The following is a 15669-nucleotide window of genomic DNA, read 5'->3' as shown; positions in this document are numbered from 1 at the left end:
ACTCCATGGAACATGGAGTTTCAGAGCTTCTTAAAGGCATGCATTTTAAGATAACCCTCAAACAGCTCAATCCCAAAAATGAGCATAAAACAGCTTGTTCTGAAAGAAGCCAATGGAGCCGGGAGCACTGTCTGTTTAAATAACATCATCACATTCTTCCGTTGTTCACGAACAACGTCATCCGTTTTCTAGTGGTAATCGTATTCTCTGTGTGTCCTTGTGGTTCTGTGACCGTTTTATGTTGGCATATGCTGCATTGTGGACGTTTAATTTTCTATTTTTTTTGGTTTGCCAATTTGCAGTTTTTCCCGCAAGAACAACACTTTAATTTTTTATGCTTTTCTGTTTTTCCCTCTTTCATTTTCACAGAAAAAGAGAGAGAGACTAGATGGTGAAAACATTTATATCAGACATAGCAATTTAATGTTGGAGGTTTGTATGAACTTGAAGCTTATTTCAGTTGGTTGCCTGTAACCTTCTGCATTCTTTGCTGATCCTCCTTTCTTCTTTCTATGCTGCGTTTGGTTTTGCATGCCATTGCATGGGAGAATTTAGGTTTAAAATGCTTTTGCACGTTGGTAAACATGAAGATATGCAACCATCTCTCCTGACGCTTTTTAGTTTCCATCTCTCATACTTATCTAAAAAATATATGATTGGGACGCCTCTGCCTCTCGTGGTTCCATTGTTTTACCCGCTTCTAGAATGTTCTACATCACTGTTAAAAGTTCCTTGAATTTTCCAAGAGTATAAACTGCTATATGTCCCAAACATCAAATTTGTACAATTTTTTCATCTTCTGAACCAAGAGAGTGTAGGAGAAATGATCACAATTCAAAATGGACTTTAAATTTTGAGGATACCAGAAAATGACAGAACAACAGGCAGGGGAAAAAAAGGTAAGTACAGGTAGGAAAGAAGGGAGCCTAGCATTTAATGAGTAGTTAGTGTGATATGAGATAGTTTAATCGTTAAGAACAGGCCTGTGAATGTGGGATTATTACTTTAAAGATGAGATAGTTGAGGCTTAGAGAAATTAAGTAATTTCCCTATGGTCACAGAGCTGATAAATTGTTAAAGCTAGGATTTGAGTTAGGGTCTTTCTAACTCTATTAACCCAAACTTTTTTTCCCATTTAGAAATAGCTACATACTGTCTGCTATAGGAATTGTAAGGTCATTTTCCCATTATATTCAATATTGTTCAGATTTTTACTGGACCTATATTACTATACTTTATCTAGTTTTGGACTCCACATTGGAGAGGTAAAGATAAATCTAATTAGAAGATTGGAGGAACTTTATGAAGAAAAATAAAGGAAACTGAAATTATTCTGTGTGGAAAACATGGGTCCATGTTAGTTAACACATCAGAAGAACTCTTATGTAGAAGCTGATGACCTAATTATTTTGTCCTTCCACCCAAGACAGAGCACAGGAAATGGGTGTAAACTCTGACATCAGGAATCTAACTTAAATATAAAGGAAATATAAATATATAGGGAGATGATAAACATGGTTCTTACCTTCAGGAAGCTTACAGTGGGGGAAGTGGGGAGGAGAGACACAATAAATAAGTAAACAAATAGCAATAAAGTGATTACAAGTTGTTATAAAAGCTGTGAAGGAAATAAACAGTATGCTTTGCTAACAAAAGGGATCCACTCTGAATAAGATAGACAGAGAAGTTCTCTCTGAAGAGGTAACATTTTAGCTGAGACCTGAAACATGAACATATATTAAATGTGGTAAACATTATTAAACTGGAAGTTTGAAGAAGCCTTTTTAAGATAGATCTCTGGTTTAATAAAATGGCCTCTAACAATTACTTAACCTCATCTTATTCTTTGTCAATACGCATATTTTGAGTGCCTGCTGTGTATAAGGTAGTTTAATAAAAGTAGTAAAAATTATAGCCAGCCTTCATTAATCATATACTCTGTGGTGGACATGATACCAATGCTTTATATACATTTTCCTCATGTAACATGAGGTTTTCCAAGGCTAGACCCTAGGATATTTCACACTTGGCAACTAGATCTCTTTGCCTTAGCCAGAACTGAAACTAGACCTGAAAGTTTCTGCTTCTGAGATTAGGAAGAATAACAAATGTCAGTTGATCTCCTTGTCCTCAGCAGTGTAGCATCTCCCAATTCCAAACGTTCCTATGTCTTGGCCAGTCCATCTTTAGTGCTCCCTCTTATCTGGAACCTGCAGTACCAATCATATATTTGTCATTGTTCCATGAGGTGTGTTATGGCTTCTGAGACTCACAGAGTCCCTGTGTGTGATGTGTTTTTTTCCCAGCATTTCATTGACAGCCATGAGAGGGGATTTCTAAATAAGCGTGTATTTGAAAATTAAAACTACTAACTACCTTTTGAGAATATTTTATATTTAATGAAGTGTTTGATTTGGTTGCTGCTAAAATTATAAGATGATAGGCATCAAAAAGTGTCTAACGTGAAAACAGCCAAAGCAATTTGGCTAACCATCATTCTCTAGTTACTGTAAAAAGGTGTTTTATTTTTCCCCTAAGGAAGTTCTCTCAAATTATCTGTCACTCTAGCAGGTTTTTTTTTTTTTAAGCATTCCTTCCTCCCTCTACTCCTACCCCACCCCCACTAATGCTTTGTTCTGGCACAAATAAGATCGAGTTCATTTTTAGATCTGCCGCCTCCTCCTCTAGCTCCCAAGGAGAACCTGTAGCAAGTGTCTATGACAAATTCTATTTAGAATAGGTCCCTTTGAGATCTTAATTTTACTCTGTGCCCCCACAGGTTTCCAGCAGAGCCAGCTAAGAAGGATGGAGAAAGCTCCCTCAGAAGCTACTGATTTTATTGAAACATTTATTTTCTCAGGTTCCAAGCCAATCAAAAGCTAGGCAAGAAGAGTAACAAATCACTGGCCTCTCATAGTAAGAGGCTAACCCTGAGAGTTATGGTTTTACCATAGCATCTCTTGCTCATTTTTGTCTTGCTCCGTTCATACTTTTAACTCTCCCAACTGTGTTAAGTTGTTCTCAGCCCAAGCAGATTTAATTTTGTCGGAAGCTGGGTCACAAGGCTTACACGCCTGGTGGGGTCAGTTACTCAGCCTACTACTGAGTCTTTGACTAAGCTTGTTCATGCTTTTCTTTAGCTAGTAAACACGCTTTTCTTGTTTTCAGCTAGAACAAAAGTGCAAACTGTTATTTCCCCATAGTGAAACACATACTCGTGAGCTATCCTCACATTTCAGCCTAGCAAGCAAGAGGTACCCTATGAGGGAGCTACAGGATTGCCCTCTTGGGGTTAGTTTTCTCTTTGACTGATCTCAAAGCAAATATACGTGGTTCAGTCTTGCAAAAACAAAAAGAATAGACTATTAAATGAATTTTCCTTTTTTTTTGAGGAAGGTTAGCCCTGAGCTATCTGCTGCCAATCCTCCTCTTTTTGCTGAGGAAGACTGGCCCTGACCTAACATCCGTGCCCATCTTCCTCTACTTTATATGTGGGATGCCTACCACAGCATGGCTTTTGCCAAGCGGTGCCATGTCTGCACCCAGGATCCGAACCGGCAAACCCCGGGCTGCCGAGAAGCCGAATGTGCGCACTTAACCGCTACGCCACCAGGCCGGCCCCTAAATGAATTTTCTGAATGAATATCTCCAGAACCAAAACTGTGTCATGGGCCTCACTGATTCTTTTTCCTATGCTGTTTTCCCTTGGACATTGCTTTTGAAGAATTTTCTTTAGTTGAAGCCTATATTGCACCAGGAAAAACTTCTTAAACAAATTATTTTTTTTAAAGGGGTTCCAACTTTTTTTTTCAAAATGAGGCTGTTTGTCATGGAGCCAAAAAAAAGAAAGGCTAGTCCAAAAATTCACACAGCATATTTGGAGATATATTTAGTATTATGCTTTTCTTGGATACAGAGCTGCCTTGATATATAATAAACACAGAAATTTTAGCAGTCATCAAGTGAGGAGCTCCCACATGTTTTGATCTCAAGCATAGATCTTTTGAGTTTTTTCAGAGCAGTATCTTGGACAAAAAATACTTGAGTTTTTGTCTTCAAGTTGTAGGTCCCAGATTATTTCAGGCCAAGTCTCCCTTTTGAAAGTTGTTATATGCTTCCTGTTACATGAACCTGAATATTATTTCTCATACTGTTTCTAGCTTTATTAACCTTAGTTTTGATCATTTCTCTCTGGAATATCCTCTTGAAGAGCTTACCCTTAGTTGTCCAGTATTCAAATCTGCTGGAACAGTTGAGTTATTTTAAATTGTCAAGGAGATATATAAGGTATTTGACAAACTCTTGATAAATCACTCCCAGGGCGCTGAAGGGTACTGGCAGAAGATCCCTATTTTGAATTGTACTAAGAGATGAAGTGAAGCTGTTAGAACCTGGAAAGCGTAAGACTTTTAGTTTGTGTGAATAGTATTGGCAACGAAAAAAGCCATTGTGTCACATACCCCTGAGTAGTTATTCAGAGACGGTAACAGTCTGCTCTGGAGGCTTGAGCAAGGAATTTCAGAAATAAATTTTTGTGAAGAAAGGGCTATTCTTGTTTACCAAAAGCCAACAGCCACCTAGTCGTAGGGAAGCAAAACTACATCCAAGCAGATATAGAAGGACACCTTACTTGCAACTCGCCAAAGCAGCCAGTGGTGGGAGTTGAATCTTTCACTGTGTCCTGCATTTAACAGTTTCTCCTTATCTATTGCTATCTCCATCCTGCCTGAGCTGAGCCTAAATCAGTTGATATTAAGCTGAGGCTAATTGTGTTGTGGGACTACCTTCTTGGGATGAGGAGCCGGAGATCTAGCGCTGCGTCATAACGGAAAGAAGAGGTGTAAAATTAAGGAGAGAACCTTTGTAAGTCATCTAGCTGCTAAGAGCTATGGGGTTATGATGCTTTACTGCTTCCAAGAAAAGCACCTCATTTAAAAAAAAAGCAAGCAAATATACCATGTTGTATATTTACAACTTGAATGCAATTTATGGATTAGTAATATCTATCCTGGATGTGGTGTGTTTTCTACCAGTGCCCATAGTCTGTGATGGGCATCCCTTGGTGTGTTTTTTTCCCTGAGCATTTATCGTTTTGCATCTTTGTCCTTTCAACTATAGGATTTAGGCAAGAGTCAAGAAGAGATCAAAAAACATCATGCCAGCATCAGTGAGCTGAAAAAGAATTTCATGGAATCTGTACCAGAACCACGGCCTAGTGAATGGGATAAACGCTTATCCACTCACTCCCCATTCCGAACACCTAACATCAATGGCCAAATCCCCACAGGAGAAGGAGTGAGTATTTGGTCCATGTGACCAGTTGTGAGAATGTGTGAAATAGATGTGTCTGTATGTTAATATTCTGTATCTGAGAGAAAGTTTAGAGCTGAAGTTTAACTTCAGTGCCTCACCAATTCATTGCAGCTTTAAGGCATTCCTAATCAAACACTCGTTTTTTAAGTCATATGGACTACCCCCTCCAATTGTGGGGGCCAGTCAGAGGTACAGAGCTGACCAGACTCTGAGAACTGTCTGCAGCTGCGTGCTTCTGGCTAGTGTGTGTTTACAAATTGACCATAAGCCAATGGAACTTTATGTTCAAACTGTGCCTTCAAGGACCAGAGAGTTGACTAAATTTAGTAAGGTCAAAATTGGAAAGGGATAAGCATTTTTTAAAAACTTTATTTGAACGTTTGCACGACTTGGAAATGTCTGGAATGGTTGACCACAATTATGTAATAAACCAAGAAGGCCCCTAAGCCAGAGAACGCAAGACCCTAAGTATTAATGATTGGATTTCAATTTTAGAAAAAGTATTGATGATTTATTTTATTTTTATGAATAACATCAAACTTTTAATACACTGTTTTGTGAGATAGTCACAATTAGAGGAAGCCAGAGATGGCTTTCAGAGGCTCTCCTTTTTCTATTGTTGTTGTCATTACCTGTTTTAGAAATCCTACACCTGAATAAATGAATCTGTGTAATGAGAATATATTAAAAGTTACCTTAAGCATATATTTTAAAATTATTTACTTAATCTTTAGCCTATACGTAAAAGATTTAAATAAATAGTCACAGTGACTCACTGAGTGATTGTACTGGTTTTAAAATTATATGCTTGTTTTTCCCCCAAGGCAGTAGCTGTTCTAGTTAAGAAAGGGAAAGTGGTGTCTTAATAAGTAAAAAAAACCCTTGTTTTTATATTCAGAATTCAGAGTAAATTATCCAACTTATTGTTTAGTTTCTGGAACTGGAGAAGATAATAAAAGTTCGTTCTCAAACTTTTGTATTTTTTATATTTTTTCAAAATGTGATTAAAATTGGCTAACGATTCTCCAAATAAGAGTTGAACCAGTTTTACCGAGACTGGAGAATTCCTGAATGACGGGCGGTGAATAGTTCCCAGGGATGCTCCTCCTCACTGTCCTCTCAGCCTCCATTCCCTGCTGTGAATGGACATTAGTTTTCTATTCTAAACCCAGAGAATGGACCCTGAACTGAGACAGTGATTCTGTTTCCTGTGAGTTTGTGGCTCCATGAGAAAATGCCTTGTTGCTCCCTCTCCTCGGTAACCCTATCTGCGTACCATACCTGCATGTTTTATAGAAGTTTTCTTTTTGACTTTGTGCAAATAATAAAAGATGCTCAACTACTTTGAAAAAGTAACTTAGTACTCTCTTGGATGAAGTTTGGTAAATTTGAATCGGTCTCCATTTCCAGAAAATATCTTAATAGAAACCCTTCAGAAACCATCTCAGGGCTGGCTTGGGGAATGGCTATGTCATTTTGTGGACTTTAAAGAAATGACTTTTTATAAATTAAATTAGATCAGTGGGGAGTACTTAAGCAACTTTAGCTCTATGTTTAGGTGTATTATCCCTCTAAATGCATGATGGGATAAGTAAGAACCATACTGTGATAACTTTTTTATATGGGATAATTCCCCTTTCTGGCATATCTCACTTCCTTAATAATTAGGACAATATTTCTGTTCTCTGGGGATACCTCTTCCACCTTTGACAGCATTGTTCTTGCATTTCAAGGCAACTGAATTGTATATAATTTGTGTATGACCAGGTGAAGAAAACCTCTGTCCTTCCCTCGGAAAGAAAGGTTGGTGGGCCAGAGGTAAAGCTGCCGTTATGACTTGTGCTTCTCGATCAGAATTTGCTCTTGTCATGGCACTTAAGCAGATAATCCCCCCAGAACTGAACAGCAGCTGCTGAGTACTTTTTTTTTTCTTTTGGCTATCCTAGTAAATTCACACTCACCGCCTTCTGACCTAACACAGAACATTTTCACTGCTGCAGCTTTTGCAGCTTTCAATTTGCTTATTTCGGCGCATGGCTGGTTGAAAAGCTGCATGAAGATGTAAATATGTATTCGGAGAGAAAACGAATTTAATTGTACCCTATTCTTTTTATGTTGTCTTTCTTCTCCCTTTTATTTTCTTTTAAAAATCATTATAATTTTGCATCCTTTCTTTTCCTTTTTTTCTTTTTTGCTGACCAGTCCCCCAGCTACTTTCTCCCTGATACGTATCACTTAGGGGTGTGCAAAGAACCAGTGCTGAACTTCCAGACTGATCAGAGAAGGCTGGCTCAACTGAGAGAACTTAGAGCCAAGTTTTTCCTTTCATAGTAACATCTGTTATGACTGGATGGCAGAGTACAGAAATCGTGGGGGGAGAAAAGCTTCTCAATTGGACAATTGGAAAAAAAAATAGCTTTCCTTAAAAGTGTCAAAAATATTTGCTTAATGTGATATAAAAACCTTTATGATGGTCATTATTATTTTTAAACATGATTCTGAGAGAGAAGGGGAGGGAGTTTGTTATTGTTGAGATTTGTGGGTTTGGGGGTTTTTTTTTGGTAGACCTTGGTGGCACATAAACCTTTTATACTTTTGTTTTTCTTTTGCAATCTTTAAAATGTACAGGGTTAAGATTTTTATTCCCACGAGCAAAAGCTAATTGCCATACTGAATGAACTGTTGCAGTTTTTAAAGTCTACATGAAGAGATATTAGGGTAACTTTTTATATTCTGCCATTCTATTTGTAATAAAAGTAACTTTTCTGATGGCAAGAAGAATGCTTCATTATTGGCTTTGCCCAATTGATGTAAGAATAATTGGCAGCACCGAAGCAATCAAAAATGACCCAAAAGTCATGGGTGAATATACTTGAAGGAGGAGTAAATACTGTAACTAAGGAAGTCCAGTGATTCCTTGAACTTTCAGGACTTCTAATGTTCATTCATTCAACAGATTATCCATTGAGTACCCTACTGTGTGTGTTACAGAAACTTTGCCAGGATAAATTGTCAAAGTAAAGGAAAAAAAGAGCATCCAAAAGATCTTCCCAAATCCTTTGCACATCCCCAAGTATCATTTTTGAGCATTTTCCATCTGTCATTTTGTTCATCTTTCTCTGTCTTTCTTGATCTTCTACCGTGAAAGCAGACACAGGAACGTGCTCTGTTAGTGCAGGATGAAGAGAAAATTAAAAGGCAAGAGAGATCTACTGAAAGAGCCTTGCCCCAGCAAGAAAATGAAGAAATTCTTCCCAAGGTTTCTATTCCAATCCCCGAGGATCACAAGTCTCTCAAAAAGTGCCACCTCTACTCTAGTACTTTTCCATATCCTCGTATTCCTTTTATGATGTCTTTTCTTGTGGTTCTTGTGTTGGCTATTTGGTGGTTGGTCTTTCTGTGATCGGAAAACAGGGTGCTCATCTGAAACGTCAAGACTAAAACCCTTGAACTTTTGTCGTTGGCTTCTGCTGTGTTACCTCCTGTGTGATGCCCTCTGATCGTGATAGTTCACTGTCCTGGAGGAGCTCTTGTGATCACTTTTCTGTCAATAAAATGTCTCTTTGTAGAATGTGTATCGTGGGCTACAAAGGAGTAGCAATGGATTGCCCAAGCCAGCTTTCCTTGCTGAAGTTTAACGCATTTAGATTTAAGCATATGGCAGGTTGGTACTTTCCCCAAAAGCTTTAACTCTTCTATCCTGCATGTTCTTATTCTTCACTGTTGCTGTGCCCTCCTCTCCAATGTTTCACACAAAGCAAGATACTCTGTAGAAACATTTGATGGGATATTTTCCTAATCTTCTATAGTCATTTGTGTGGCATGGGCTCTGTAGTTTAAGAAAAAAATTGAACTTGCTATCCTTTCAAAAGCCTTAAAATGATACGTTTTAATCTATGTATCCATAACCACTCCTTTTCTTGAGATATCAAACAAGTCTATACAAAGGCCTTTTTTGGAAAAGGGCTTTTGACTTCTGTGGCCTTCTTATGTGTATATCTGAGATGTATAGGACAAACAACTTTATCCTGCCTAATGTATAGAAGAGATATGCAAAGGTTGAACACCATCTTTTCACAGGTAGAATGTTGATGGTTTAAGTAAAATGGTGCTGGTGCCCCTTAGCCTCCAGCCAGGGCTGAATTTCCCAGACTGCTCTGCCCATCTTTAAAAGTCCTGGAATACAGAGTTATTCAAGATCTGTACATAAACATCCCCTTCCCTGAATTAAAATACTGTGTTACCTCTTTATAACTTGAGTAATTATATTGCTAAAAGCAATATTTAGCCATTTAATAGCTTAAAATATGTATCGATGTATTTTGTTTTCCTGATAGACTTCAGACCTGTTTATCCTTACATTTGTGTTGAAATCAATTGTTTTTAGTCCATGGCCTTGTGAGCTAAAGTTCTGTTGTGACAAGTATGTGTCCTCTGTTTGCATGTTGATTTTTAAGGCTTCGTGAAGTAAATATGAGTGTGCTCTCTCTTCACAACACAACTTGAATGCCTAATCTGTTGTTTCTTACCTCAATATTAATGAAATTTTGCATGTAGCTTGCTGTTTCTGGCACTTGAATGTACCAATGTGGATAATTTGTTTAATGTCTCAAATATTGGTTTCGAAATCTGAGTTCATAAGGTTATCAAACTGAGATTATTGTACTTTGTTTTACTTCTCAATGCTTTTCAGTTGATGAAACCTGTAAACAAGAATTTTTGTTTTTAAGATGATGGCTTCTTAGAGCAAAAAAAAAAGAGAAGAGTAAAGCCAAGAATCTTTTGTCTTTCAACACCAACCACTATTGTTCTCTTCTCTCTGGAGACATGTAGAAATAATTCTCTGGTGTTTCCTGACAACTGCTACTCTGTCATCATAGGCTTTCCAAAAAAACGGGAAAAGAAGCAAAGAGCGGGTTAAATTTTAAAATCTGGTATAATTGTGTATCTTTCATGTCACAGGCTATGTCTGTTTATAACACATATTTTGTAATTAAGCATATTTATTGATTCACTCATAATAAGAAGAGAGAGGCCTCAAATCAACCTGAAATATTACAAAGTTATTCTCTAACACAGAAAGTGATCATCATAAGTACTCCCCTTTATCTATGAAATAGAGATGCAAGAGCTTTCCTTATGAAATACAGAACTATAGCATTGGTTAGAATCTTTTAAAATTTTTTCAAGGGACTAAAAAGGAAATAATCTTAGAATTTTATTGATACTTTTATAACTTTCAGGTCATATTTCCAGTTTTCATCCTTGTACATAGCTTTTTATTAATTATTATTGTAAAACTTCACCTTGAATTTTGTTTCCCTTTGTATTAGAGTTATTCCAAGTCCGTTAAGAGTCTAGAGTAAGCCAGCAATCCTTTCAGTTTTCTGAAGTGTGGCAGGAGTTCTCAGAAATCTTTACTGATGGTCAGAGGAGAGGCCCTTTTTTCTATTAATAGGGTAAGAATGGTTGAGAAGAAAAGGGCCAAGCCTTCGTATTGGACTAAGTGGGCCAGTGCAGACTCAAAAGATATACCCATCAGAGTTATCAGTGGAAAAATACTGGATGTTATACCTTTGTACGACCTAAACTTAATGCTGCCAATGTCTGTAACATAAAGCTGTGAATAATCTTGATTTCCTTCTCTCGTCTCATTCCATTCTCAATACCAGAGACAGGTCCAAATAACTGTGTATCGGTTTTACCCTGGTTCAGCTTCTTAATGGCAGGTTGATAAATAAAAAACAATATCTTCTACAGGTATCAATACAGACCAGTAAAAAGTCTTGGGTGTTTGCCTTGGTTTTGCTATTAGTCGTTTCTAGGATGACTCTGAGAAGTTCACTTAACTACTTGGTGCCCAGAATTCCACCTAGTAATGTAGAGACAAACCTACCTCGTGAGAATGACTCTGTAGCCTGTTCCAGGAGCCAGAAGCCCTGGCTGTCATTCCATTCTTGGTCCTTTGGGGACTGGGAAGATGGAAATTAAAAAACAAAAAAACACACATTAACTTCTTGGAATTTTTTATGTGAAAGTAAGCAATTAAATAGCTGTGTTTATTTCCATCTACTCCTTTGACCAAGCACTTAAAACTGGTAAAGTTAAAAAATGTCTTTCCAGATTCATCATCCTCTTAAGCAATTCATCTTATCCATATGGTATACTTAGGGTGGACCATATTTGAAAAGAAACCCAGCATCTATATTTTGGACCTATCTTTTAGCCATTTTCTTATGCTAACACTTGGAATATGAAGGAGATTCCGTTTTCATAGGTCAGTTTTACTACTTGTTTACATCTTTGGTAAAAGTTTTGAAGGGAGAAGATTTTGACTCTGTTGACTAAAATTAGACTGGGATTAACTGTGGGTTAGATTTCCAGTAGTCATCCTAGATCCTAGTACATTTCTTTCTATTAAATATTATTGTAAATTTTACTCTGATATTTCTGTGGGTAGAAGCCGATTCACTTTTTCCTACATTCCTAAGTCACTTCTGTAACTTCCTACAGATAAGCATGTAGGACACACTAGGCATTAGAGGTTTGGTTGTGATTTAGAAGGCATTACCAATCAAAATTTGTGCTTGGGCTTTACCCAGTGATCACCTATTTGCAAAAGGAAGACAGAAAACTCAAAAAGAATATGAGACACTTTCTCATTATTGCTTTTTTTTTGGTCAAGGGTATGGAATATATTAAAGATATATAGAACTTCTCTACAGAGTTCTTCCCTTCTGTTCTTCACAGACATGATAAAATTCCAGACTTTTACAACATTCTCTACTGCATTGAGAAAGACCATTATATCATTTCTATCATACATAGAAATTTCATTTTTTTCATTGCACTCAAACTACCCCTGTTGTTGTAATTTGGGTACCAGAAACAGAGACAACTCCTTATTCTTCTCTATGATGCATGGCCTGTGGGATGCTCTATCTGCCTCCTCCACACTGGGCGGTAGTATCAGTGAGCCTGCTCTCATGCCTGCTGCTGTTACTCTCATGCCTCAGGATCTCCTTTTCTACTGCAGCAGAACATGACACGAAAAGAAACACATTGATGCAGACCTAGGAATGGTGGAGAAGGTATGGTTAGGGTGAGGAACCCATATAAAGCTAGGCTGGAAGGAAGAGGGGTGGCTATGATCAACAGTTACAAATTCATGGACTATTTCATTTTGTAAACGAAATTCCTGTCATACTAGAACTTGAAAGGCAAAAAGAAGACAAAGGAATTTATTACTCCCACAGATCAGATATACAGGCTAAACACTAAATAACTTTAATAGCCTAACTAAATATATAGATGACAGATTGTTGAAGAAACATCTGCTTTAGGAATGCTTTTCTAATCTTTTGTGATTGATATCCTAGAGGGTAGCTTCCCCCTTTATTGTAGTCAAAAATCCTGTTTGGGGTAAATAATAGAATAAATGTAACATTTCAAAGATGAAGGAGGCGGGGAGGCAGAAAGTCCCAACCATCTCTTCAGGTCCCCCAAAAACAATAAAGGATACAGTTTAGTCTCTCATTTTCTCCTCTACTGTCTCTTTAAGGAAAAGTCTTCAGATGTGCAGGATCTTATTTCAACAAAACAGGATAAGAATTAAGGGAAAAACATGGTTCCTGCTATCGATTCATTTGTTCACTGCCCACTAGGGCATTGTATTACAGCGATGCAAAGAGTCAGCGTTATCAGAAATTTAGAATCGGACAGGCCCCTCATCCAACTCCTCTCCCTCCAATGCTTGATTCTTTTGTACGGTATCGTTAGAGATTTAGAGACCAAGTGGTGTCCCAGCCTGTGATTAAATATCTCCCAAGATACAACACGTCTCATCTTTGGACATCTCTGATTTTTATATAGAAATCATTCTTATATTAAGTCAAAATCTGTTTCCCTATAGCTTTTACTTCTTGGTCCTGAACGAAGGCATTCTGAAGAATTTTCTATTTTCCACATTATAAGCTCTTCACATAGTTAAAAGTAATTCTCACAGTTGGAATTAGTCACAATTCTTGCCCTCAGATACCTTATCATCTAATATTCAGATCTGTCTCAGTCTTCCTCCTAGCATGTTATCCTTCCGCTTTCTTCCTTTCTTTTTCTACCTTTCCTTGTTTTATCAGCTCTTTTTCTTTATTCTGGCTCTATTGCCCATAGTGCTTTCCTATGGTTTATTCAGCTTTATGTCCCTACTCATTGACTTACCCTCCCTAAAAGAACATTTTGAAATTCCTGGAAATCCCAGCTTCTTCATAGATAACACAGGTACTTGGAATTTTTTTTTTTAGATAAAAGAGTCGGGGTGGGATAGTTTTGTATGTTTGGAAACTTCTTGTAGCCCAGAATCTGTTGACAAGGTAGCATCACTATTATATTTTGAAGAAGCACACCACCAGAGCCTGCATTCTAAGTTTGCTCGCCTTCTTTGATAGCCTGACTAACCTTTACATACTTTAGCACACCCAAGTGATTTGATTTATACTGGTGTGATATGATAAAATTATGCAAACTTTAGATCCCCACCAGAAAAAGTGACATTAAAAATTTGAAATGTTGGTAATCCGTCTCTTTTAGTTTGTGCCTGTCTTCTCAAAACCGTGAAATTCTCAAAGGTGAGAGGCCTTGTTTTACTCATCTCTGTTTGCCAGTCTATTACCTTTGTATCTCAGATATATAATAAATAATTAATATTTATTAAATTGAATTAAATGATTAGTCACAGATGGTTATGAATAAACTCTAACTTTTCACTTACAATCTCTTGTATTAGGACACAAATTTGTGCCAAGTTAATTACCATATGCCCACTCAGTACCTGCAGGTAGCCCAAAAACCCAAAAATGGCCCAGAAGTCACTGTCTCTCTTGTTAATCCTGTAGTATGGTCCCTGGTTTATTCAAAGAATCTACGTGTATGACTCTGTGGTAGGTGTCAGTCTCTCTTGTTAATGTCTTGTTATTTGGTTCAACTAAAAGCTTTTATCCATTTACCACAGGTAATAATCAACTATTTTCACTGTAGAACATATTATTGAGACTGGGGTGCTTGTCTGTATGTATAAATTCATCTTGGAGTGTGATATCATAAGGGGAACCTGTTATTTGACGATTTGTATTTATCTAAAATACAATACAGAGAGCACTTTGATACATTTGTCCTGTGTTTTACGTGATATGAAAACACCAGACGTATCAAACTCCTGTGATATAAGAGTTTTGTATATCAGATAGACCAGGGGTTGGCAAACTTTTTCTGTAAAGGACCAGATAAATATTTTAGGCTCTACAGGCCATGTAGTCTTTGTCATAACTCAGCTTTGCCATTGTGGAGCAAAAGCAGCATACGCAATAAATAAACAAATGAACGTGAATGTGTTCCAATTAAACTTTATTTATGGACACTGGAATTTGAACTTCATATAAGTTTGTGTGTCACTAAATACTATTCTATTTTTTTCCCCAACCATTTAAAAATGTGGCTCATAGCCATACGAAAACAAGGAGAGGGCTGGATTTGGCCTGCTGGCTGTAGTTTGCTGACCCCTGATATAGGTCTAAGAACCAGAGCTCTGATTGATTACATTTTCTGCCTTTGTCCTGTTTTGAAGAGCTGTAGCTGTGTCTTAGCATCTTCATTCAGTGTTGAAGTATTTTTGGTCTTGTTTATGATTAGAAATGGAAAACAACAGACAAGGCATTTGTTTCTGGCTATCTGGCGGTCAGGGTACATCTGAAGTATCTGTAACCACCACAGCACCCCTGCCCTCGTCAGTTTTCCAAATTGTTCTATGTTTACTGTGTCCTAACATAGTCATTGATGAATCCAGCTAACCCTTTTGTTCTGTTTGGTTTTGAAGGGTCTGCCTCCATTTTCCCCTAAGGAATAAAGAAGCAATTCCCACATTCATCTTCTCTTTAGCCAAGTTTTAGAGCTATCTAGGGAACATGGTAAAGAAAGTGAAATGATTTTCACTCTGAACTTTTGGTACACCTTAATGTTTCCAGTAGTTGGATATATTTGAGGTTGGGTATCTAAGGAAAACATTTTAGAAGGGTTCCTCTTTCAAAATAGAGATTTGTCTGAGAAGAATTCCCCAATTCAGGGCCTATTTGGGTGGTATTTACCAATAAGCCAGAATAAAATAAAGTTATATTCTTTTGGGAGGGTCTTTGCTCCCTGCTTGATGTGGCTGTGTTCAGAAGGATTTCTTGATCTCTATAGCTTTGGGAGTGCTTTCTAGTAAGTCCCTAAACCTGTGTTCCTTTCAGTTTCCTGGTCCAGGATCCTTCAGCCCTGATGCTCGGTTGAATAAATTGTTCTTCCATTAGCAGTTCGGCAAGGTGT

The 15669-nt window shown here is 37.5% G+C and overlaps 1 protein-coding gene across 50 annotated transcripts in view; it reads left to right on the top strand.

The window, feature by feature from the left end:
* Positions 1-15669, top strand: part of EPB41 (erythrocyte membrane protein band 4.1) — a 174559-nt gene that overhangs the window by 132147 nt on the left and 26743 nt on the right. For 14 of the 50 annotated variants that reach the window (XM_070260603.1, XM_070260575.1, XM_070260577.1 and 11 more), the window contains 2 exons: positions 370-432; positions 5119-5295. In XM_070260603.1, coding sequence (XP_070116704.1) covers positions 370-432; positions 5119-5295 — 240 coding nt within the window. Of the gene's footprint in view, positions 1-369; positions 433-5118; positions 5296-7080; positions 7132-7515; positions 10950-15669 lie in introns of those variants that run through there. The other 36 variants (XM_070260585.1, XM_070260579.1, XM_070260584.1 and 33 more) reach the window with 12 other exon arrangements.

Source organism: Equus caballus, chromosome 2 (genome assembly GCF_041296265.1).
Source record: "Equus caballus isolate H_3958 breed thoroughbred chromosome 2, TB-T2T, whole genome shotgun sequence".
NCBI lineage: Eukaryota > Metazoa > Chordata > Mammalia > Perissodactyla > Equidae > Equus > Equus caballus.
This window is presented reverse-complemented; position numbering and strand designations above follow the sequence as displayed.